Here is a 27,510-nt window from a genome sequence, read left to right as displayed (position 1 = left end):
CCTTAAAGTTAAACCAAGTTACTGTTTTGCCGTTGTTTCTTACTCCTTATCCTTCTTGAGCTCCATGTTCGGTAACTTTTTATAGTCCTAGTATGTTTTTAAGTTTTCTTTTGCATGTTGTTTGTCTTTTTGTCTGTGTAAAATTAGTCATTTTTTGTTATCGATTACCGATATAATTCTGTTCTAAAACTGCCCTTATGTTTGAAACATCTAAGTCCTATTATTCTCTCAATCATCATTTTTTGTCAAAATGAAATCAGTTCGGTAATTTTGTTCTTGTTGTTCATAGCATCCATTCCCAAAATAAACAAGACAAAAGGTATTAATATGACAGAAGTTTTCTTTATAATCTATCAATTAGTGATACCGAACAACTCCTTACATTTTGAAATATATTTCAGTCTTGTACTTAATGTATTATGCCTACTCAGGAGAAAATGTCAATATTTGTTTCATATTTTTGATCTATTATGAAAAAAGTATATTAAAATATAATTGATTTTTAATATCTATTCTCAATTGATAGAACTTTTAAATGTGGGGATTAATCTAATCTAAGTATATGGTTTATATCTAGACATCAATTTTGGAAATATACAGGTTATAAAACTTTTCAGGCTGTTTTTACAACGGAAAGTCCTACAATCAAGGTCAAACATGGGATGATGGCTGTCAATATAGGTGTCAATGTGTTGATGAACAAATTGGTCAATATAAGTGCACCGAACGGTAAGACATTTTACATATCGTATTACGCAGGAAATTGTTATTTGTCTGTGTCACTTTTAAGCATGTACGAAGCAACATTTATTGATTTAAGGACAGTGGTAAAGTTTCGGCTATTTATTGTCAACACGAACCTTCACAACAAAATGTATTATGTTTATATAATACAGCGTTATAATGTACATACCATGTTGTAGGGTTGATTTGCAATGTAGAAAAAATGCTGACGAACATTTGGTGATATGTTCAGTATATAACTTAAATGGATTCATTTGATATTTTAGGTGTCAGACATATCCCAACTTACCTCAATTCTGTACACTGGTTCAAAGTCCGCAGGATTCATGCTGTCCAGTACCCTATTGTGACAGACAGCACAATATACCCGCTGTACCACAAATATACAAACAATATGGACCAAAACCAACATATAATAAAGGTAAAGAAGTCACTCATTTACTAGCATACTCCATCCTATTAATATTTTCGTTTAGTTCGGGGGATCATGGGAATGTTTACCACACAGTGATTTTGTGTACAATATGAAACAAAGCTATGCACACGGTACTGAAAATGTTATTGTGTTTTAGGCTATTGTGTATACCAAGGTGTGTATTATAGAGAAGGGCAGACGTGGAATGATGGATGCAGCAAGAGATGTAAATGTGATGATGTTTCCTCAGGACTATATAGCTGTACGCAGAGGTATACATTAGATGAGATGTATTTTCGTAATAATTCATAAAACATATACATCTTACCCAATCGTAAAGAAAATATTGTAAATTAAAAGTTTTGATAGATAGTGTTTAACGAGTAAACTCTTTGAACAGCATCAAAACGACGTAAATTTCAACTGAATGCTGTAATGGTCTTTTGAAATCTATGGATGTAGAATTCCAAGGAATTGTTTAATCTAATTGAGAGTTGAGATCCTGAAATATACGAACGATCTTCTGGAAATCCTCAATTTAAGATAATTATCAGAATACAGTACCATTAAAACCTATGATTTTTCAACTCTTTATACTGCTTTTCCCCCATACTCATTTAAAATCACGACTAAAGAACTATATATCATTCTTACTCCAAAGGAAATGGTACACTTAGATACTGATATGTAGTACTTTGTAGATAATCTTCATACTTTATAAAAAACAATTCCATATCATCTTCCAAATAACCGAAGATGTTTTCAAAATGCTGGAATTTTTGATCGACAACGTTTTTGTCCAGTGTGGTGGACGCGTTTTTCAATAAATGGTCGGTACACCAGAATTGTGGTCCTCTTCTTGCTGACCTATTCATTTACTCTCATGAGGCTGACTTTATAGCTGATCTAATTCAAAGGAAGGAACATCGTTTAGCCAGATCCTCTGATCTCAGTTTCCGCTTTAAAGAGGACGTATTATCTTTAAACAGTTCTAGTTTGGAGGAATTTATACATTGGGTTTTACCCAAAGTACATATAACTTTAGATAACGGATACTACAGATACTGTGAAGTCATCATATCTTGACCTATGATTGGTGGAAAAGGAAAACTATTGACCAAACTCTACGACAAACGCGATGATTTTCATTCCGTATTGTCAATTTTCCTTTCTTCTTTGGCAACATCCCTTCAGCGCCTGCATATGGAGTTTTCATATCACAACTCTGACGTTATGCCAGAGCTTGTCGTAACTATACAGCCTTTTTATACCACGCTAGACGTCTTACAGTTAGGCTTTTGGAACAGGGTTATGTTGCCTGAATATTGAAGTCATTGCTACAAAAGCTTATGGTCGTCATCATGACCTCGTGAATCGTTACGGTGTACCCTTTTGCACCATGGACACCGCTTTATTCGACGTGTCTATAGTTGTGATTTTCCTCTGTCGTCTACACCGGACTTGACTATTCATTAACAGTTCGGTGGGTGTTTCTAGAAAAACAGTAGCCTGTGTACGTGGTCCATGCTCCTAGTTTTTATTGGAGACCGATTTGCAAGTTTTTCAAGGGTTTGGATATTTTTGATACTTAAAATTTCAGTAAACAATGTTAATAACTTCTAGAACGTCCGGTCCATCAGCAGTGGCATTAATATTGACCCTGGTGTTTCTGAATAAGTAAATAACAACTTAAAATATATATTGTAAATTTGAAATAAAATGTTTTGTACTATTTGTCTCCATCCATTTAAAAGTGTCGAAACATAGGAACATGTCGAGAACAGGAAAGAACCGGAACCTTGGATGGCCTAAAAAGCAAACATGTTATGCAACTTGAATATAACTGTTCTTGTGAAGGGATTTTCACTTTTTAAAAACAAGCAACTGTTTCATTATAAAAGCTCAAATCAGTTTTTTTTTTTCAACATGTTTTATTTGGGATTTTGATTTGGAAAAAATATCGAAATTTAAAACAAACGGGAAAATGTATAAAAACGAATTATATTCCGTCATAGTTCATCATAAACTGATTACACGAGTCCGTAAATTGACATCTTACTTATCAAAAGATGAGAAGTGAAAAAAAGTGAATTCACGTTTTTTTTAATGTAAAAATAGAATACTGTCCTCTCCGTTTGTAAGCCTTGACAGCATATGTCATTTGAAAAAAAATCATAAGCAGCATTTGGGAAAAAAGTTTGAAATAATTATCATGTTTGTTTGCATTCATTGGGAAACAAACGACCTTATTTTGGCTCTAGTCCATATAAAACAGTATGTATGATTGCAATAATTCTTTTTGTAGGACCATTTTAAGCTCTTTAGTGTCTACACAAGATGATACCTTTATAGCTATACATGCACGTTATTACAATGTGCCTTTGTTACCTATTTACAAGAACCTTGCTCTTCTGAAAACGTAACTTCATGACAAGTATTGTTGTATAACAGTTGTTTCATTGAAATCATTGTTTCAGATGCCCTGTTTTCAATAACATTCCGGCGTCATGTACCCTGGTGACCGACAGAATGGATCCTTGTTGTACTGTACCACAATGTACTAATTTTCCAACAACCGCGATTTTCACAGGAACAGGACCAACTCCTACAACACCAAAACAACTACAAATAGTTCCATTTCCGGTCCAAGGAGGATTTACTGGACAAGGCACAATAAATCCATACTTCACTCAGAATAATGGCAGTAGAAATGGTAAGACATATCTAAGTGTCTGACAGTTTTACTCTGTAGACATGATACGAAATAACATAGTGTCTGACAATTTTACTCTGTAGAAACGGTAAGGAATATCGTAATGTCTGAAGTTTTACTCTGAGGAGATTCAGTCTCAGTAAGAATCATGCATTGAGTTGATTCTAGTATTAAAAAAAACATATCACATTAACATTGTAATTTGACTGTTTGTACCATCTTTATCCAGGAAAAGTCAGGATATTCCATTTCGTTTTAATGATTTATAATTTCAGTGAAATGCACATCAACATTTCTATGGCAGATAACTCTGGTAGAAATTATCAATTTTAGGGGAGTCTGAGTCTTTCATTTACTTCTGTTTCTTTGTACGTGTTATTTTGTTTATTTCATTTCCTTTGTTGTGTGTGTCTGTATTCCCTGACTAGTTTTATCCCTAGATTGTATTTTATCATTATTTCCACTTGAATCGTGATTCCCTTTGGTTTATTTTAGATATCTGTATGTACAAGGGAACATCATACAAACAAGGACAGAACTGGACTGATGGCTGTAACTACAAATGTGAATGTATTGATGCACTGAGAGGGCAATATAAGTGTAATTACAGGTAAGTGTATGGTTATATCAACACTGTGCATCCAGAATACTGAAATATAAGAATAAACAAAACAAATGAAATTTAGAATTTAATGTGACGATATCAAGATGTGCACAGCACACATAATTTTTTCAATGGATATTAATAATTTAAGAATTATAGTTTGCATTATATACAGTCTAGCAAAAATGAAAAAAAAAACAACTAAACTGAAAATAACGAATTTGTTAATAGATAAAATTTATAAATTGAATGGTAGGCTTAACAATATACATATATGCAAAAAAGGGGAGATGTTATTAAGTATTCATAAATCGGCATAAAATGTAGAAGTATCAATAATGGGACATTTCAAATACATCAAAATCAAAATTATTGCTTGAACTAGAAAAAAAACATGAAACAAAGACATAAATCTATAGAAACAATTTATCGAACCGAATAAGGTAGAACTTAAACATTATATAACGCTGGAAATATGAACAAAAAATCAAAGTGATCAATTTTCAATTTAGTCCGATCATCCAACGAACAAATTACGTAATTTTCTGTATCGTACATTGATGAACTTTACGTTCGTTTTAATTCATCACTAAATTAATTCTTTTTTTTATTGTTAAATATAAGTTTTTCTTATTTTATAAAATGAAATTGTTGTACGACATACAACTGGCATGAGTAAAACTTGATTTTTCAATAGACATATTGAATGCATTACAAAGTATGTTTAACAATATACAAAGCATGCAAAAAAAACCCAGGAATTTATAGTAAAATGACTCAATTGAAAGAATGTGAACCAATAAAGTCGAAAATATCAAAATAACAGATTCATTTAGTCGGTTTATATGTACCCACAAGAGTATTGTTCTTACTCTACAGATGTCCACAGTACTATAACTTACCAGCTTATTGTATGTATGAACAAGATCCAAATGATTCATGTTGCCGTAAACCAAAATGTGATCCAAGTATGACAACAACCAAAACAACTATCATCAGTTCCACACCAACAGACCAAACTACTACAAGGACTCCAAACACTCAAAGTAAGTCACACAGGGGGTATGGAAAGTTACAGAAAGGTGTTCAGTTATCTTAAAAACTGGTTGATGCTGTTCATATGACATCTGTTAATCTTGTAAGGGAACACGTTAGTGCTAGATTTATTCAATATGGTTACTTGTTAGGTTATCTACATTAGACTTGCCACAAAAAAGGGAATTAGAAACGGATGATTTTTTTTTTCACTTAAATCGAAGAGTAAATAAATAGAATGTTTCTTACCTGAATAATGATAGGATTTCTTTGCAAATTTACCGCATATTCAGTTGTGCACTGTTCTGTATTTATGATCATTTCTATTGACCTGCAGATTGATATACTAAAATTATTTTTGTTATTACTATTGAATTATATAATATTTGTTGGTTAACTAGTAAATTTGGTAAACATCTCTGTTTATTATAACAGATATATGTGTGTACAAGAACACAGAACACGCGCAGGGGTCTACATGGGCAGATGGTTGTGACCTTACCTGTACATGCGTGAATGGTACAATGAACGTCTATCAATGCAAAGCGAAGTAAGATATATTTATATATACGGGCATTGTGCATATATATAATGCTTTTTGAATACAAAATGGGTAGATATTGTAATGCAGAATGCCACTGTCAAATTTCACTGGTATTTAACAAAATACCCAGAAAATATTCTAACAATTTTCTAAATTTAATATTTTCAAACAACGTGTGTGTATCTAGATTTCCATTTGAGCTCAACTCATAGCCATATTGTCAGAGGAATTCAACTTCATATTTAGATCAATATGGATGTAGGGTAATAAGCTTTGTATGTTTGCTCAAGTCATTTCTGATTCATTCTTGGTCTTCCAAGGATCATTTATTTATATTTATACCCGTAGACTTTCATCAATATAATAGTAATTTTTTTTTCTGAAACATATCTTCTTTGTTTATTTAAAAGAGTAATCAAGGGAACCAAGGTTATAGTGGTAATCAAAAGAATGTAATCCAAGACAAAGACCAGACATGGAAAACAGACATACACAAAAAACAGCAAAGTAACTAAAAACATACATACAAAGTAACAAAAGCAAATGAACAACTCGGACTCCACTAAAAACTGGGAGCATGGACCAGGTGCACCGGTAGGGTAAGCAAATGCACTTTCAAAACCAACTTCAGGGAAAGGAATATATGTGGTAATTTACTTTATGACGTCATCTGATATTCCAAAAAGAGATCAGTATTAATATGATTATAGACACATTGAATCCGGAATATTTCTTCATCTTCATCTCAAAAAATAAAAAAAAGGGGGAGCTTTTAATTTCAAACTTCACGAAATGTACCAACTTCAAATTCCAATTGACTACAATCTTTTTTCTTCTATATGTAGCGAACTGACAGTAACGAGATTTTTCAAGTACATCAAAATCAAAGTTCATGGCCTGAACACGAGAAAAAAAAAAGATCTGCAATCACAATGTAGCGAAAACAAAATCAGCTACTGAAGCTTATGGACTTGTTGCAACCCCTACTTGCAAAGTGTGAGGTATATTGTGATTGGGGTGTCCGTCTGTCCGTCAATCCGTTTAAACTGGGTACCCATATCTTTTTTGTTATTCTTCCCACACGACTAGCTGGAATTGAATGAGACCTCATTGTACACCTCATGTTTAAATATTTGATTCGAATCAATTTTTGGGTTTAACTTAGCAAAACATGGACTTTTGTCATTTTTATATAAGCAAATGGGGAACCTATCTATTATCCGTTACTTATTTTATACCATTGAACGGGACTGGATGAAACTTTCTCAGAATCTTTATTACATATTCCCATTGTGCATTTCCTCTTTAAAATTTGTTCCGAATCAATTTGGTGGTTAAAAATAACAAAACATGGAATTTGTCATTTTTTATAGGCAAATGGCAGAACCCATCTTTTATCCTTTACTCATCTTGTACCATGAAATAAAATTGAAACTTTCACAGAATATTTAATACATGCTCTCATTGTATACCTACTGTTTAAAGTTTTGATAAAAATCAAAATGGAGGTTCAGTAATGCATATTATCAAATGGGAGAGTGGGGGTATCAAGTTAAAGAGCTTTGCTTAAAATTTTCCCTGAGAGTTTTTAAGCGATACATAGATTTTTCAGTTGCTCACGTATGTGATAATGGGGCAAAGATATGAGAAACTACCTTCCTGGTTCATAGAGTCTTTCTTTTTAACTGGACCTGTCATTTAAATCCTTGATTGAAAAATACTAATTTCTTCTTAAATAATGAATAATGATTGTTTTTTTTTGTAAATTGCTCTTTGTGCTGATGTGATCGCAAATTTACCGATTATGACGCAATGGCATGTTAATGCTTTTAAATCACCGCCGGTATATTCACCGTGCAATGGTAGAGGGAGGTTTTTCTGTGTAGTTTTCAGGTTGTGTTTGTAGTTAAGGGATATATATTTCGTCTAATGTCCTTTTAATGTTCAGAAATTGTTTTGTCGATGGATGTACCTTCTTCTGTACTTAGGGTGTTGCAGTTGGAAACATATATACATTGATAATTCAGAATAATCATCCATTGACGATTTATTGTTTGGAATATATATTCATTGACTTTTCACTGTTCTGATCATACATTCATTGACGTTTTACTGTTTGGATCATACATTCATTGATGTTTCACTGTTCATTATTATAAAACATTTGATCACTACAATTATACCTAACTTACTTCCCTGTGATTTGTCCCAATTTACAGGTATATTTTTGTTTCTATGACCTATTAAGAGAACTTGCTGATGATATTATGTTCCATTGTTAGGAAAGACTGTTCTCAAGTCTACCACTGTGTTCCATTGTTCTTATACTCTTTGCCGACTTTTTTCAAGACTACCTCCACTGTGTTCCATTGTTTTGATATTTTTTCAGATGCCGACTTTTTTCAAGACTACCTTCACAGTGTACTCTTGTCAAAGACGAATGTTGTTACAAGCCTCAATGTAAAACCACGGGATCAAATGTTACAATCGATCCATACTTTAACACTTTCAATGGATCGTCTAATATTGTTGTAAAACCAGGGCAAATAAACGTCGTACCGTTAGGACAACATCAAGTGTTCACCAGTGGATCAAGCCTTAGTGGAGGTATAATATATAGTACCAGTTTGATATTTTTATTTTGATATGTAAAGCAATTATCTATGGAGCAGTTTGTCTCTTCGGCTGATATGATAATACAATTTAAAGTTATGAAGACTTTATTTTTAAACTTGGTGTACATTGAAGGTTCAGTCAATGTGTGACACTTTCAAAATTTACTTTCCGAAATAAATTTATTCATTTAAGATCATAAACTACATAATTTCTATGGAAACAGTTTTGGGTTATAATTTACTGGAATGATAAGAAATAAAATAAATTTCATAAGATGCAGTTAAAATTTACACATGAATTAAACTAATATAATCCTGGATCTGTAGATAATTAATTGTTAGGGAACATTCAAAATGTATATTAGTCATTTACTTTTGATAAAAAATATCCCGTTCTTATGGCATCAGAATAATTTACGCAATATGTAATGTATGATGTATAATAATTGGTGGGAAAAATAAATGTTAGATATGTAAAATAAAACAATTGTTTATAATTTAAGAAGTAAATGACTAAAGAAATAAGAAAGTGTATGTATTTGTCATGTCAAATATATATTTTCTAACAAAAACAAAAGGTTTACTTTGTAAATAGTTTGAGTTAACCTGGGAGTTCGTTATACTTTTGAATTGATCATCATAAAATCATTTTGTAGGTACTGGAGGATGTGTGTACAAAAATGTTGTGTATAGTCAGGGGCAGTCATGGGACGATGGCTGTCTGTACGTCTGTACATGTAAAAATGCACAGGCAAGACAGTATGAATGTGTCTCCAAGTAAGTGTTATATGTTAAAGAGTAATCAAGGGAATCAAAATCAAAAGACTGCAATCCAGGGTCAAAGATCATAAGAAGAAAAAAATACACAACCAAGATTATAAAATAACCAAAATACTGCTTACAAAAAAAAAACAAAAGTAAAGGAGCAACTCAAGAATTCACTACAAACTGGGAATATGGACCAGGTGGGTAGGGTAAGCGTCCTGTGCTTTTCTAGAAAAAACTCATCGAGTTGCTCATAAAAGTCTAGGAAAAATAGGTTAACTGCATGCTTAAAAAAATAATGCAAGCTTATTATTGTTATAAAATTTATAATTTTAAACAAAGCAACGGGTATTTATATATAACCAAAATATCATAATGTTACATTGATTTTTGAATTAATACAGTATTTATATATGTCAAATTCTAATATCGCTTACAATTTGCTTTAGTCTTTCATTGTTTAGACTTAATACATGATATCTTGATATATATTTTCTACTTTAAGATGTCCATCACTCCCTGATATACTACCTAGCTACTGTACGAAGGTTAAAATACCTGGACAATGTTGCGCTAAAATTAGTTGTGATATCCCAGGTGTAAGTTACCTACCGCCTGGTGAAGTAGTCGCTACAACTGCATCGCCTTTTACTGTAACTCCGACAAGACCAGGTGAAATTCCTGTCGGACCGATCACAACAACTCAAGCTCCTTTACTTCCTGGTGGTGGCTTTCAAATACTTAAAATACAGTTTTCACAGGTTCGAAGTAAGTAAAATAGAGTCTTATACTGCATCTAATTACTTATGGACGATATAATTAACATTAAGTTATGCTACTCTTTAAACTGGCTCCTTTTACTTACAACATTTTACGCTTAGATGAATGTGTGAAACAACTTTTACATATTTTATGTCAGAACAGAAGTATGTGTTCAGCAATTAACACGAAGTCACCGTTGTCCTAACTTGTATTTTTTTTCAAGGTCAGTGCATATTCCACAAGAAGGCTACGAAGTCAACACCAGAGAAGTTCTTAGTTTATAATGAAGGGGAGAAATGGAAGGATGGATGTGAATACCATTGTAAATGCATGGATGGAAAGAGTGGCTACTATTATTGTGAACCATTGTAAGTGAAAGATTTTGCATAAAATACGCATAAAATGCCACAAAGATTTACATTATACGCATTGTAGTTGTGGTAAGATATCGGCAGGTAGAGAGCAAACATATCAGACTCAATAATACATAATTTATACAGGGCAAGGGTATCAGTTTAATTTATGCATAACAGACACAAGCCAGTGTGTCGGTCAGAATCTTACATAACGGCCATAATGGTTGTCAGAACCACTAAGCTAGTCAATCGAATAAGTTGCAAGCCTTGTTTAAAGAGGTGTTGAGAATTGCACTATCATATGAGAAACTGCGCTTTCTCTTGAAATACACGATTTTTCCCCAGTTAATACTGAATGAGTAATCAGGGGAACCAAGGTTATAGCGGTAATCAAAACAATGTAATCCAGGGACAAAGACCAGACATGGAAAATATACATACACAACAAAGAACATAAAGTAATTAAACTCATACATACAAAGTAACAAAAGCAAATGAGCAACTCGGACTCCACTAAAACCTGGGAGCATGGACCAGGTGCACCGGTAGGGTAAGCGTCCTCTGCTTTTCTAGAAACAGAGGAATCCATTAACATCCGGGAACATGGACCGGGTGCAACGGCCGGGTAAGCGACTTCTGCTTGTCAAGAAATATCTGCAACGTTGCGCATAAAAGGTCAAGTTCTGAGTACACAATCTATGACACAGTGAAGAAATCGGTTATCATGATGGATACGCCGTTACGATCCATGAGTTCATGATAAAACTTCACTATCACATTTTGAATGTGATAGTGAAGCCCAAGTTGTTCTTTTATGCTCAAGATTTTGTTTTATTCTTTAAGAAAATTTGTGTTATTTATAGTGTTGTATGAGTATTTTTGGACTAGATTTTCCCTGATTACGAATATCATGATTTTGGTTTTAATTATTATTTCTTTGCTTTTACGTGAAAACAGATTTTTTACGCCTTGATATAAGCATTCCAAATGCTGTAACATAATCAATATATTGAGTAATACCCCTTACTATCAGAAGATGGAATACCACAACTATGATTAAAATGGGAAAAGAACCATGTTCACAAAATGCGTTTCAATTCATGTTCAGTGTGTGAACAAAATTAGTAGTGTTTTCTATACTTTCTGGAACAAGATTATGTTGCTATAAGATATAAGTTTTATCATGAACTCATGGATCGTAACGGAGTATCCATCGTGATAACCGATTTCTTTACTGTGTCATAGATTGTGTACTCAGAACTTGACCTTTCAGGCGCACCGTTGCAGATATTTCTTGACAAGTAGAAGTCGCTTACCCGGCCGTTGCACCCGGTCCATGTTCCCAGATTGTAATGGATTCAAAATTGCCCATCTATTTTTGCAGCTTGAAACGCATTAGTTTGGTTATTTTATGTCCACTATTTTACGTGTCTAGTCTTTATCCTTGATTATATTTTATTTCCACTTGAATCTTGATCTGCTTGATTACTCTTTCTTTTACAATACATTTGTATGTTTGAGACTAAATACGATCTATTTATATTATTTAAGGTGCCCGGTGTACAATAACCTTCCATCCAACAAATGCTTCTTACAAAGGATAGACGGACAGTGTTGTAATCAGCCAAGATGTTCACTAGAAACTGGAGAAGTAGTTAATCCACTTACCACTCAAACAAAGTATACCATTATCGGTTCATTACCAAATGGTTATACTGGCTTCCGAGAAAATCATTACACAAATATAACTAAAGGTAGTTAAAAATGTTCATGAATTGATGCATAACTTTTTATATACATGTACCCATTTCTTAGTAACTGACCTTTTATGCTGTTTACTCTAGTTGGAATTTTCTGCCTCCAGAACATGCAATAAAAAACACAAAATCTTACAATATTTTAGTTCTACAATCTATTTTACCCAACTAGTCTAAAATTGTCCACCGAAAAAAGAAAGAATATTTCTGCTAGTTCTTGTTATCTAAAACAGCTGAACCTAATTGTGTTATATGGCTTTAGGTTGTTTGTATAAGGAACGTACATATCAACAAGGCCAGAGATGGAGTGATGGATGTGACTTTGACTGTAAATGTGAAGATGCCTCTAGAGGTGCTTATTCTTGTACTCCAAGGTAAGAAATTTTGTCGCCAGAGGTGCTCATTCTTATACTCTAAGGTAAATGAAGTTGCCTCCAGTCCAAAGGTATTTATTCTTGTACTGCAAGGTAAGTAAAGTTGCCTCCAGAGGTGCTTATTCTTGTACTGCAAGGTAAGTAAAGTTGCCTCCAGAGGTGCGTATTCTTGTATTGCAAGTTAAGTAAATTTGTCTTCAGAGGTGCCAGCTATTTGCTTTCTTTTTAAGGTTTATGTGCTTGGTCTAATGTTGTATTTTTCCCCGAAAAACAATACATTATCCTACCCTAACTGTATATTTTTGATAACCATTACTGTGCTTAGCAAAAAAAGTTTAAACCTTTTCTCAATACTCATATTATATGTATAACTCAGTGATACTTCTGGAAAGATAAACTGTGGTTTTGGTAAAGAAGAACATATTCAAGGCTGCAATTAACAGGTAATTGCTTTCATATACCACTATTATTTTTATGTGCAGATGTCCATCATACACGTCTTTGCCATCATTTTGTACCATGGTAAAGGACGCCCAGGATTGTTGTCCTAGACCTATTTGTGATCAGACATATTCATCGGTACCACCAACGACAACGACTACTATTTCCATTCGTCCAACCTGTTATTGGTGCAAAGATAAACTTGAGAATTGTAATGATTATGGCCAAGAAGCATGTCAGGGGGTCTATGAACCATGGGCAAACCGTAACTGTGCTCACCGATGTGGTCTTTGTGGTAAGATAAAAAGATAAATTTATTGTACATCTACAATATTATACAATTAAGAAATATTGGATGTTTAAAAAATGAAATAACAATTTGATAAATTCACATATATTATATTTACGTTGTGACCTTTTTTGTGTCCAAACCCTGAGTATAACCGACACATCAATCCGAACTTTGTGCATTCCTGATACTTCAATCCGAACATTGAGCATTCCTGATACTACAATCCGATTCCTGAGCATAACAAATACTCCAATCTGATTTCTTAGCATAACAAATAGTCCAATCTGATTCCTTAGCACTACAGTCACTTCAATCTGAACACTGTGTATTACCAATACTTCAATCTGAACACGAAGTATAAACGATACTGCAATGGTTGATGGCTAACGAAGGACAAATAGAAAGTTAAACCACTGGGTGCTCCATTGATTAAATGCTTTAAACTTCAATTGATGCTTTTGATAATGTAACTTTTACATGTTTCATTTATTGTATATTTATATTTCAACTGATTACGTTGGCTTATCTTAAACAGATTGTAACGAGGAAAAAAATATTTCAACTACTCCAAAGTCACCGTGTGATAACAAATTAGACAACTGTGACGATTTTGGAAAGGATTCATGCACCGGAATATTCCTTTCCTGGGCTAAAGAAAATTGTCCTGGATATTGTAATTTGTGTAAGTATGAAACAAGTCCTATTTTGTTATTCTAAGCTATTTGCTCGTTCATTACATGTAGTAAAAGAGTAATCATGGGAACACAGATTATAGCGGTAATCAAAGGAATGTAATCCAGGGACAAAGACCAGACATGGAAAACAGACGTACACAACAAAGAACATAACTGAAATAATTCATACAAAGTAACAAAAGCAAATGGGCAAGTCGCACTCAACTAGAAGCTGGCAGCATGGACTAGGTGCACCGGTAGGGTAAGTCTCCTTTGCTTTTCTAGAAACACCTGCCGAGTTGCTTATAAAAAGTCATGTCCGGGTAAGACGAAAAAGAAAAGGAAAACTTCGACACGTTGAACAAATCAGTTTTCATGGCGCAGATGGATCCATGGTAGCGGTCCTCGAGTTTATGATGACGACCATAAAACTTCTATAGTGATGATTTCAATCTTGTAGCAGCATAACCCTGTTCCAGGAGGTTATTTGTAAGAATTTTAGCGTGTAGTTTCGGCAAGCTCTGACATAACGTATGAGTTGTGATATGAAAACTCCATACGCAGATGCTGAAGGGATTGAATGAAAAGTCATCTTAAAGTACTAAATGATATAAAAGTCAGACAATTTATTGGTAGAGGTTAGGGTTATGGTTCAGAAAAAACCCTCTGAAAAAACACTGTTTTTTTAATTCCTCATATTTCATGTTTGTACCTAACGATGATTACTTCTGCATACAAACTTACACATTCATTTCCTACCTAGATAAACCAAACAAAAAACTCTGAGAAAATGCCAATATCATGTACAATATACATGTTTTTTATCAAATTTTTGGACCACTAGATATTTCAATTTCACACCATAAACTATGTGATAAGAACAATGTTCTATTGGGTTTATTTTTTGTGGTTGTGGCGCATTGTCTAAAAAGCGATGTAGTGCATTTTACGTTGTTCCACTGTTATAGCAAGATACACCCTAGACGGACAATTACTTGAATTTTATCCGGACAGATGCCAAATGTCGGGCAACGTATTATTGCGACGAAATCATGGAGAAAGTGGGTTGTTAAGAAGTGGAGGTTTAACATCGCTGTATTTCAACGCAATGTTTTTAATTTCGTATCTCACATATTTTCGTTTGTTATGATGTTGACATTAATATTTTGAAACATTCAATTTTCTCTCATTAAGAAACCTGAAATTATCTGAAAAGTGAATCAACAAAAGACTTATCATGTGGTATGTGACGGTTTCTGAATTTGAATTTGAAGTAAATGAGACTTATTTGGGTTTCGGACATGCTTTGAACGATTGCAACTTGACACAATGACAATTAGTACTTTAGGTCCTGGTCTATTACATATAATACAAAGTTTCTCGTTTGCTTTTTTGTATAGGTCCTACTACTCCAACTCAAGTAGGCTGCCATGACAAGCAACCACAGATTTGTATTTCACAAAAGCATATTGTCTGCAACAATAAGGCTTACGAAAATTGGGCGATTGAAAATTGTCAAAATACTTGCGATAAATGCAGATCAGGTAATATTGCCATTTAAAGTCAAGATATTTCATTTGTACTTGTGGGTAATAAACCAGTATCACTTTACGTTTTCTCCATTTTACGTCACTCATAATCCGCATCCTTGTCATACATTTTAAAGTTTACTTGAATGTTTTGTATCGGACATGTACAAGATACCGGATGAAAATAAATCGTAATTTATATATTAGCCAATGACAAGTATCTGGATAACTGAAAAATCCTCTCAAAGTAAAATGTGAATGAAAAGAATATGGTACATATATTAGAATTATTGCTTAATTATAACATTTGCAAGCTTGTACTGTAATCAATGGATAAAGACATCGATTCACAAAACAATCGACTGATGTTTAGGGTCTAATACAAAATAAGATCCTCAGTGTAATTTCATAAAGTGAATTCTGAAGTAGTCTTTTGGGTTTCAATAGGATATATCTGTTCCATTTTACTTTACTGCCATATTGAAAGTGTTTTCCATTGTATAATCTATCTACAATGAAATTATTTTAGGTGGTTCCACATCAGCACGTGAGTACATAATCAATAAAACGGTGTATTTATTTCTCAATTATGTAGTGACATACATTGTACAGACATAAATTAATTCTCTTTATTGTAACAACGGCTGAACATTAATCTTAGTGCTGATGTAACCCGCTATTTTATTTCGGACTTGATTTGATTGTGGTAAAATTGTATTTTTGTATATAATATAACTGGAATCGACTCCAGTTACGCCACATTTGTCTCACCTATTTTTTTTATCATGGTGAACCTTACGAACAAGGTGGAAATTAGCCTTAGAAAGTATTTATATGGATTGAAAAATCAACCAGTTTAGTCTTTATTTATAAATCAGGCTGTCTTATTTAAGTATTTCAGTTAAATAAGATAATTACAGTAGATATCACAAATAAGATGTCAAATGACTGTGCCTGAGCTAAATGATTACTTTTTGTCTGCTGTCTTTGATATGTCTGACATTATATATATTCCTCCATTCATTTTATTATTATGTGTACATAAGTGTTTAATATAGATGTCAACAAATGAAATACCGCATAAATAACGCTTCCTAGATACGAAATACGACTACCCAATTACTGCACATAAAACGTATTAATGTAATTTCATCAATGAACTGTAATTAAAATTGGTAATCCATTATTGCAGCTAAGAAGTGTATATATAAAGGTTCACAATACAATCATGGACAAAGCTGGAAAGACGGATGTAAATTGAATTGTACTTGCATTGATGGAAGTCCTAAATGTACTAACAAGTGAGTGACATTAGTCTTTATAGCTCACCTGGCCAAACGGGCTGTGTGAGCTATCGTCATTATTTGGCGTCTGTCTTTATTATTGTCGTCCTCGTCGTTCGTCTATCGTCTTCTTTAACAATTTTTCAAAACCCTTCTTCTCTGACACTACTTGTCTATTTTTCACCAAATTTCGTACGACTGTTTCTGCCTTAAACGTATGATGATATTTTATCCGTCGAAAAACATGGACGCTGTTAATAAAATTTTAATAAAATGGTCAGACTCGAGTTTTTCATAAGTCTCCAAATTCCGACATTGAGTAAAAGTAGTGAAATTTTCATTTAAACTGTCCAAACATCGTTTTCCTATTTTTAATGTTATAACTTGACAAATGTTTTTCATCAGAAACCACAGGACTTTATTCAATGAAAAGTGATATGATTTTTTCTTTGGTATGAACTACAGGCATTTTTATTCAAGAAAAAACAATCCCGTTTTTACAGAAACAGATGTTGCTTACCAGACAGGGTAAGCGGCGATTCAGACTCTTATAAGCCTCTAGTGATTGATTAAGTTTACATGTTGATACACTGTCACAATGCATGGTTATAAAAACGATTTATGAATAAGACGGCCATTTAATTTAGTTTAAGTTTAACGCTTAAATCAGAAACGATGTGAATAACTTAAATATTACATGGTAAAATGACGTCAATGAAGAAGCTCTACACAAACCAACTAATGCACCGTTCAATGTCCTAATTTGATTAAGTACTGCTTCCTGATATATTACGAAGCACTCCGTAAATTTGTTTCCGCGTCCTGATTGAGTACGATTTAATCCGTTAGCTTCTTTGACCTAATTAAAACTGAACATTGTTTGAAACTTAAATTATGAAACGAAAGAGTAGACTGTACTGAATAACACCAACAGTTTTATATTCATTTATTTGTTTTAGGTGCCCTATATTCGATAATCTTCTACCAAATTGGACTTTGTTACCAAATGCTGAAAACTGTTGTCTTATACCAGTTGTTAACAGAACTATTGGTAATATAATGTATTAAATTAAGCATCGAAAATTCCAATGTGATTTTCTTATCTGCATGTAAAATCAAATAAACTGGTCTGTAATGCTTTATGTTGTAAGAGTCTTTTATGGTGTAACAAACTAAATTGCGAATCCGAATTACAGTCATTGTTGGTAATACTTCATTCGAATTCTTGACAGAATTCCAATATCATTATCCATTAAAATACCGTACTTTTATGGGGAACGCTGCAGACCAATAGTATATTGGAATGGTGAATGGGAAAATATTGTAGTATAAGTAGAACAGAAATGTTGTATTAAGAGAATGGAGACGAGCGGTTGAAAAAAAATGTTCAAATAAATTCAATTTTATTTCACATAATTAAAATTGTTGGTATGTTGAAAATATTTATAAATATAATATTTGAGCTGATTATGTAACAATACCATTGGGAAAAGGACGAAATCTTTATTAGCAATGAGTACGGGGGCAATGCAGACTTTGGATGGTATATATTGTAAGTTTGAACTTTATGACATTCAAGTACTGTGGTTGAGCAATTGCTACAGAAACTTGAGCAAAACTTGCATTTGACGATTTAATCTTATCTTTACCTTTCCTTGTGCAACTTCTCCCAAACGGCTCAAGGTATGTCAATGTCTTATGTAAATATGCATGAAGAAGAATAATTATTATAGAAGGACTCCAAAGAGAGATAGTTTAAATTTAGCATTTATGTCTCATAACCTGGTCAGCGAAGAATCTTTTAAACCGCCAATTAATTTTTATGTCACAGTATTGGAAGGGGAGAAATCATATGTAAAGATGCATGAAGGAAAATTATCATTTTCCGAGGACTTAAAAGGGAATTTACGTCATCCAAACTTTTAATGTTTAAATATGTTAATAATAATTTTCAAAAACCACTTAAAAGATTTTGATGGAGTTTTATACCATACTTAGATGTATATATATATTTACAGTCCATAGCCTGTAAAGGGCGATAATTCACATTAAAACTTGACATTTTCAATCCATTTAAAGATTGTTGTGTATTTAAGATGCAATAAATTAATAAAAAAAGGTTGTTTAATATATCAAATTGTCACCTGTGTAGTCAGATCTAGATCTATTTAATCATTCAGGTTGCCATTACAAGGGAAAAGCATATATCCAGGATGATAAGTGGACAGATGGGTGCAGTTATGACTGTGTCTGTAGCGATGCTAGTAATGGACAATATCAATGTAAAGAAAAGTAAGTAATATTTTGTAAGTTTGTAAGAAGGATTTATGATTATTTGACAATGGTACAATCAAATTTGCGGGAGAGTTTGATCCATAAATTTGTTTAGTGTAGATATAAGTTAAGGTAAGGAAACCAAAATTCGATAGAAAAATGTGATATTCATGTTACAATATATGACACAATATATGAAAACAACAGACATAACATTTTAAAGAATACTAATTAACCTCATATATATACAGTAAAAAATGTTAAATATGGACAAGATGCATCGGTAGGATAATCGTCCTTAAAATATCTGTCATGTTGTTCTAATAATGTCAAATCTGAAATTTGATCTACTTCAAATTCTGTCATTAATGATGATTTAACAATTTCAAGTGTTAGAATAGTGAAATGCTGTCACATATTAAGTGGATGCGACACACGTAATGAATGGTTCTAAAATAGAATTCAGGTTTTTACAAATAATATGAAAAAATACAATAATTGAAGGTCAAATTCAAGTACAAGTAAAACCGAGATGATTTTCATGTACAAAGAAGATGAATGGAATGGTATTTATTGTATGCTTCCTACATAAAAATATCAAAAGATGTATTGGCACATGAATCAAGAAAAACTGTGACAATTTTCTTGTCAATGTTCGCCAAGATACCACCTGGCTGTTCTTGCAAAATTTCTGCATACAAATATGTTTTTTGTTCGGTCACGTCAATAGGTAGATTAAGCTTTATTGAAAACCAATCTGTCCGAAAAGTCTTTCCTAAAGTGTCAAGAGATAGAATTACTATAGAATTAAAAAAAATCGTTCTTCCCCTGAGTCCTAAAAAACAGTTAGAATATAGTTATGAGTGCTTGTCATTGTCATTGTCTAGAATTTCCAGGAATTTTTTTTATACTTTGAAATATGTATTTATTAATTTTTCTTAAGTTTTGACACTCGTTATTTTGACGAACGAGGCAGTTCTAAATATTGTTATTTGTCTAATTAATCTAATGAAAGGTTTGTTGTTTGTTTCGTTTAAGGCATGGCCTTGGTCATCCGTATTTACATATATTATTTGATGTTGATATGCAGTGTGAATCGTATGTGTACATGTTTGTTTTTCACTTGTAGGTGTCCAGCATGGACTTTACCTCCTGTGTGCACATGGTTAGACCCTGCGCCAGGAAAATGCTGTAAACAACCGTCATGCCCAAAACCATATGTTATAAGTGGGTATCCAGATGAATAAGATATAACATTTTGTACTTGTTTTAATAAAAAATTCTTCCTGTGATGTGTCATTGTAAAACTTTTTTTAAACATTAATTGAATAGGTTATATTTACTTATCAATGGAACACATGATTCAAATATTGTCCAATATGGGTTTTTGTACGCTTAGATATACGCATTTACCAATAGGTGAACGTTCATATCCAGTGATTTGTACCTAGTTTTGAATTAACACATACTTGATTTTTGCCATTTATGTCTGCAACGTCTACTAAGTCTAGATAAGGAAAAACAGTAATCAGGGGAACCAAGATTTGAAGAACAATGACAAGACGTGGGAAATATACCCACAAAAAAGGAACACAATATAACCAAATTAACACGTAAAAACAAACATAAATAATCAACTCGGACTTCACTAAAAACTGGGAGCATGAAACAAAGAGCAGATATGAAAAAACAGACATACACAACAAAGAACATACAAAGTAACAAAAGTAAATGGGCAACTCGGACTCCACTAAAAACTGGGAGCATTGACCAGGTGCACCGGTAGGGTAAGCCTCCACTGCTTTTCTAGAAACACCCGCCGAGTTGCGCATAAAAAAGTAAAGTATGGGTAGACGAAAGAGGACAGGAAAACTTTGACACGTTGAACAAATCTGTTTCCATGGTGCAGATGGATACACCAGCATAGTCCACGTAAAGGTATGCATTTAGAAAATATAATAAATTTGAAAATGCATATGGCAAAACAATTCGTACACTAGTCGTACATATTTTATTTTACGCATACTCTGTTGCTCTTAAACATCAAATGGACTGGACACATTTCTTTAAGTTATTGAAGTCCCCCCGATAAATGCATTAAATACGTACAAAATACAATTTGTAGATGAGTAATAATTTCCATAACTATTATTTCCTAAGCAAGACATTGTAAAACACTGCAATACTACAAATTTATATTAGATGCATCGATCAATTTTATAGTTAAGTAGTAGTTATTTTGCTTTAATGTTTAAGTCCTATGTCAGTTGTGATAGAATAAATTACAATCAAAATACCACGAAAAGAGATCATAACCTTCAATGACAAAGGCAACATGTGCATTAATAGAATATATACCAAAACTACATTTTGAAGAGGCAAAAATGATATTATAAAATTTTGTTGATGAAACGACTATATGTTTATTGGAATCAATATAAAATATGTGGTTAAAATGTGAGTAAATACTCAAATGATTGCTAATGTTACGATCAATAGGTAAGAGACATTCATCAATGAAGTTATTAATTCGGTGATAAAAATTGGATCTAGAATAGATTGAATACCAGGTCGACTATAATGATTTTAGGTTTATTTATAAATTCACAATAAAAATATCAGAAATTGCGCCGTAGATCCAGTATTAACGTTTTGTTAAGATCCCCTGAACACATGATATTCCTGATTCATCTAGCGCGTTTGGCATCATCATATCGAAACTAGTGTAAAAGATAAAAGATGACCGTTTGTCTGACCTGTACTTCAATACAATTAAATTAAATTCAATAAAATAGATCGATATTTTAATTTGAGTTTGAGTTCGAACTACATGCTTTTACATGCGTTATTGTTGTTAAAAATGAACAAAGCGTCAATATTCTACTTAATATAACACCAGTTAATAGATCAATTTACTTAACTACATTTTATAAAGACCAGAACTAAATGCAACATATACATATAAGGTTCGTTTTAAACTTATACATAGACAACTGAGAACATTTACTTTTATTTCATATATATTTTTCCATTATACGCACATCTCTGCAATATATGTAGGTAAACTTAAATTCGAGTAAGGCGATTAAAATTTGCTAGGCTCGACTGGGATTCAAACTCTTTTAATTTATAAAAAAAATTCAAAGGAAAAGAAAAAGAACGGATATGGCAAAACATAACAAATAAACCAGCGGATAACCTGAATACAAAATGGTATATACTTGAATTTCTTTTCGTATATGAAAATCGTTATAAGTCCTTCAATTTTTCGTCAATGCGACGTTCGTTACAAGATATCAACTTGTTAGGTGTATATATATGCGATTTCTGATGAAGACAATTCCCGACATCAAACTGACCAAGCAAAGAGACGCTCCATAAGTTCTCCCAGGGATTCTAGCAGCACATATTTCAACGCTGTAGACGCCGTTAATTTGTTCAACAAGATTGACTTTGATCTGAAGACACAGACAGTCAAAATCGTATCAGAACTGCCAGATAAGTTTAAAACTAGCTCGGACTTCAAAAGCGAAGGTAATAAAGTTCAATTCGCTTTTAATGAAGAGAGACTGCACAATTTAGAAACCATTGAAACAAACTCAATTTTGGTGATTTGAAAGGCATGCAATCCATCATTGATTCTGAAAAGAAATCCATTAAATTCAGAAATAAACTTTTGAAACTAGCCGATAAACATGGCTGGGATGCAGTTAAAGAATATACTGATTCTGACATTGCTGATAATGCCAAAGATGCAGCAAAATTCCGCACAGCAGTTTCACATGCAGCCACCAAAAAGCGACAAACAGAGCTATACTCCTTATCCTAAGTCTGCACCTAGCTATGCACAGCATAATCAAGGAGTATTTCATGGAATGTCGAACACTCAGCTTTTTCTTGGCGTTAAATCAGGAGGCTTCTACCCTCGTCAACCAGCAAGTCCCGCCCAAAAACCGACCTACAACAATGTCAACTGTTACAGGCCAGCCTTCGGTTCTACATTCAACGGATTGTGCCATTCGTGTGGATTCCTGGGTTACACATTTAAATTCTGTCTATACACCTATCAATATCAGCAGAGACAGCCACCAAGTGCTACAGCAACCCGTGCAGACAACAAGCAATAAAGTTCCAGTCCAGACGACAAACTTTGAACAAGTTGAGTATTTACGGTACAATTTCAAAGAACAGTGTGAAGTTAAAAACATTGAAAATACTGCAGTTTCAGTTGAATACAGGTTAAAAAATTCTGTAAAATTTTGGAGAGAAGTTTTAAAACCTGATGTCATTCTAGATATTGTTCAAAATGGGTATAAGTTAGAATTTGTTACTATTCCAGATAGAGTTATATTGAAAAATAACAAGTCCGCTTTAGATCAGTCTGATTTCACTGGAAAGGCTATTTTAGAACTATTAGAGAAAAACCTTGTTCATGAATTTTCACTTCCTCATCATTGTGTTAACCCTTTATCTGTTTCTATGCCAAACGGTAGAAAACCCAGATTAATCTTGGATTTGCGTCATGTTAACGCTTGTTTAGAAAAGAGAAAAACAATATTTGAAGGTACAGTTGAAGGTTTATCATTCGCAAAGAAAGGCAATGACATGATTTTAGAAAAGAGAAAAGTAAAATTTGAAGGTACAGTAGAAGGTTTATCATTCGAAAAGAAAGGCAATTACATGATTAATTCGATCTGACTAGTGGATATCACCATGTAAATATACACCCATAATTTTATACTTATTTGGGTTTCTCCTGGAAATTTGGTTCAAAGGCCAGATATTTTGTCTTTAGCGTCCTACCGTTTGGCAATTCTAGTTCTTATACATAGACAACTGAGAACATTTGTTTGTTTTTACTAAGGTGTTAAGACCACTAGTTAAATATTGGTGATCTAACGGGATGAAGGCTATTCTTTACCTTGACGATGGGTGGACTTGTGACAGTTTTGATAACTGACAAAAATAGCTAAGGTAATGCAAAAAGATCTTTTTGACGCAGGTTTTCTCGTTAATCAAGAGAAAAGTCATCGGAAGTCTTCGAAAATTATTGATTGGCTAGGTTTTAGGTGGAATCTTCGAGACGGTACTATAGATATTCCAAAACAAAAGTAAGAAAACTTGCGTGAAAAGGTTCTCTGCATACGTTCTAAGCAGGTAGTTACAACTAGAGAGCTTGCATCTGGTGTAGGGTCTATTATTTCATTACGATTCGCGTACGGCCCCGTTTGTCAGTTCTTTACCCGGCAAATGTCTATACTAATTATTCAGAAACTTGTCTGGGATCAGCCGGTTCACCTTAACGTTTTGGCACGCTTAGAGTTAAAATTTTGGTTTCGTAGCGTGTTTTCCCTTCTCCCGCGTGTAATTTCACCTTGGCTTCGTGAACCGGAACGTATTATTTGTACGGATGAAAGCGATCACGATGGTGCAGGAGTGATGCTAGATTCTGTGAATCAGACTTTCCACTGTATGTGGGACGATTTTACAAAACTCCAGAGTTCTACTTATAGAGAATAAAAGCTGTAGATTTAGTTTTGCTTACTTTCGGAGAACAACTCCGTAATAAGTTCGTAAAATTATATTCGGACGATCAGAACGTTGTCACAATAACTCATATAGGTAGTATGAAATCCGAGCTACAACATTTACTGTTACTATTTTTAAGACATGTTTGCTATTTAATATAGACTTATCCTTAGCTTGGATACCACGTGAGTTTAAGGAAGAAACAGAATGTTACAGTAAACTGCTTGATTTTGGTGACTGGGGTGTAAATTATCATATCATCGCTTATTTCGACAAAATATTGGGTACTTTTACTTGTGATGTTTTTGTAGACTGTTCAAACTTTAAAGTCAAAACATTTTACTCAGCTTTTTGGGTACCCGGAACATCAGGTGTAGATGCTTTCGCTTTTGACTGGGGTACTGATTTATTTTGGGTTGTACACCCCAGTTCATCTGATTAACAGGACTATTAGTTGTTTTTTTACAATGTAGAGCAAAAGGGACACTTGTAGTTCCAAAGTGGAAATCTGCAGTACTTTGGCCATCCTTGGTGAATTTTTTTACCTTTTGTTAAGAACTTCACGGAGTATAAAATCTAACGAATTTTTCTTAGTTGGTTCGGATAAGAATAGCATGTTTGCTTCATACACGTTTCAGAGTAATGTCTTAGTGTTGAATATTGATGCAAAAGCAACCAAGGGAACCAAGGTTATAGTGCATATAACAAAATGCAAGTGCATATAAAAAATAAATAAATAATGAAAACAATATTAATAGAGGACTGTACTCTAGATTTGCTATTTATGGATTGATGGATTTTATAAGGAGGACTGTACTCCTTTGCTACAGAGGACAGCTCTCAATGATTTGAATGGCTTGTACATACATATTAATTAAAGTTTGTGTTTGACTTTGTTTAATGTTGTGCTTGTACTTTTTATTGAATAGTATCACTTATTATTCTGATATTTATTTCAGGTACTATCATTCGGAGTCACTTTGGATGAGTTGCAGGCCTTTCGGAACCACAGAGAATTTTCGGACATTGTGAAACTTTTGTCCGATATTGTGAAGAACTCTAAAGCAGATTTTACAAACAAAAAATATAATTTTTATTTTTCTAAATTTAAACAATGATGTATTGCTCATAGTTTTTCGCAATTACCAGCTTCGGTATCATCTGTTGCTCTTTTCCTAGGCTTTCTTGTTCAGCAAAAAGTTTCCTCGTCAGTTTTAGAGGCTTATTGCTATAGAATAAGGTGGTACCACTCGTTCGCACAAGTTCACAACCCTTGTTCTGATGAATTTCTTAATCTCATTCTCGAGGGAGATGAACGTATTCTTTCAAAACCATTGAATAAGGAAAAAAAAACATCACTACCGAGATTTTGTCTAAATTGGTACAATTTTATACTTTGGATGAAAACAACCTTTTAAGATTACGTACTTGCGTTTTGTGTCTTTTAAGGTTCTCTGGTTTCTTAAGGTTCAGTGAATTGTCAGGTATCCGTTTGTGAATCCGTTCGCACAGTTCACACATTCAAATAAAAATTCCCAAAAGTAAGACTGATATCTATCGAAGAAGAAATTCCTTTATCATAGCTAAAACTGGCAACGCTGTAAGTCCTGTACACTGGTTGCGAAAATATATTTTACTTGGGATAAGATCTACATTCAGAAAATTTCTTTAAAAGTGGGCAGAAATACTTAGCTACCAATAGAGATAACCCCCTTTCTTATACTAGAGCGAGAGAAGTTTTTCTGAATGCCCTTCAAGAAATAGGCTTAGATATTTCTAAGTACGCTTTACATAGCCTTAGAAGTGGGGGCGTATCTGCAGCAGTCAATAATAAAGTTCCAGACAGATTATTTAAAGTTCAAAGTAGATGGACTTCCGATAAGTCCAAAGGCGGATATATTAAAGATAGTCTACAACAACAGATTTTAGTTTCCATGAATTTCGGTCTTTAATTTTTATATCACTCCCATTTCGTTGACATGCGATCTTGTAACGAACGCACAACCCTATTTCGTCTTTGTTTTTTACTTTCATATTAGCAAAGAAAAGATTTATTTTTGGACGATTTTTTCGTATATGAAAATCGTTATAAATCCTACTTGATATGCTAATTGCATTCCTTTAACCATTCTGGTAGTCCTTTTCGTATCAGAATAGTTGGTATCACTATGTTTGTCTTGGTAGTACGTGTATTCCACTATTTTACTAATGTACGAAATATATCAGTCTTTACTATACATGATTGTAAATCGTTGAATAAAAAGCGATCCATCTTGTAACGAACGCAAAACCCTATTTGGTCTTTGTTTTTTACTTTCATATCAGCAAAGAAAAGATCTATTTTCGGACGAGTGTAACGAGGAAAAAAATACTTTAAGATATCACCAAAAGGTTGCCCTAATTAATCTGCCGAAGCCCCGACATGCAGAAGCCCGCGGAAAGTTAAGAGCTTGTTTTTCTGATCTATAACAACATGAGAAAAAAGTTTTATAATGACACCACTTACATAAAAGCTTTTATCAGTCAAATAATGTCAAACATTGACATCACTAATGCACCAGTATAAGCGATTTAGTACTAACCTCACATAAAGCCCATATCGATCGGTCCAATGGTGACCATTAATGAGCAACTCGACTGGTGTTTCAAGGAAAACAGAGGCTGCTTACCCTACCGGTGCAACTGATCCATGCGCCCAGTTTTTTTTTATGGTTCCCGAGTTGCACATTTCTATCGTTACTTTTTATGTATTGATTTGGTTATTTCATTTTCCCTGTTGTGTTTATCTGTTTTCTACGTCTTGT

At 33.3% G+C, this 27,510-nt stretch overlaps 1 protein-coding gene across 1 annotated transcript in view; it reads left to right on the top strand.

The window, feature by feature from the left end:
- LOC148608661 (uncharacterized) overlaps positions 1-20,469 on the top strand; it is a 72,034-nt gene extending 51,565 nt beyond the window's left edge. Inside the window, exons 55-75 of the mRNA XM_088545300.1 lie at positions 618-729; positions 1,011-1,165; positions 1,317-1,431; positions 3,637-3,872; positions 4,368-4,482; positions 5,356-5,522; positions 5,947-6,061; positions 8,445-8,662; positions 9,327-9,447; positions 9,941-10,203; positions 10,421-10,565; positions 12,105-12,307; positions 12,573-12,684; positions 13,167-13,420; positions 13,953-14,099; positions 15,492-15,635; positions 16,150-16,167; positions 16,813-16,921; positions 17,863-17,954; positions 19,084-19,195; positions 20,307-20,469. Of these exons, the coding sequence (XP_088401426.1) occupies positions 618-729; positions 1,011-1,165; positions 1,317-1,431; positions 3,637-3,872; positions 4,368-4,482; positions 5,356-5,522; positions 5,947-6,061; positions 8,445-8,662; positions 9,327-9,447; positions 9,941-10,203; positions 10,421-10,565; positions 12,105-12,307; positions 12,573-12,684; positions 13,167-13,420; positions 13,953-14,099; positions 15,492-15,635; positions 16,150-16,167; positions 16,813-16,921; positions 17,863-17,954; positions 19,084-19,195; positions 20,307-20,424 (3,071 nt within the window). The 3' untranslated portion in view covers positions 20,425-20,469. The remainder of the gene's footprint in view (positions 1-617; positions 730-1,010; positions 1,166-1,316; positions 1,432-3,636; positions 3,873-4,367; positions 4,483-5,355; positions 5,523-5,946; positions 6,062-8,444; positions 8,663-9,326; positions 9,448-9,940; positions 10,204-10,420; positions 10,566-12,104; positions 12,308-12,572; positions 12,685-13,166; positions 13,421-13,952; positions 14,100-15,491; positions 15,636-16,149; positions 16,168-16,812; positions 16,922-17,862; positions 17,955-19,083; positions 19,196-20,306) is intronic.
- Positions 20,470-27,510: the final 7,041 nt, after the last annotated feature.

Source organism: Perna viridis, chromosome 9 (genome assembly GCF_037379345.1).
Source record: "Perna viridis isolate PV_CMFRI_1.1 ecotype Kerala chromosome 9, ASM3737934v1, whole genome shotgun sequence".
NCBI lineage: Eukaryota > Metazoa > Mollusca > Bivalvia > Mytilida > Mytilidae > Perna > Perna viridis.
Note: the sequence above shows the minus strand (reverse complement) of the source record. Positions and strands in the feature narration are given on the sequence as shown.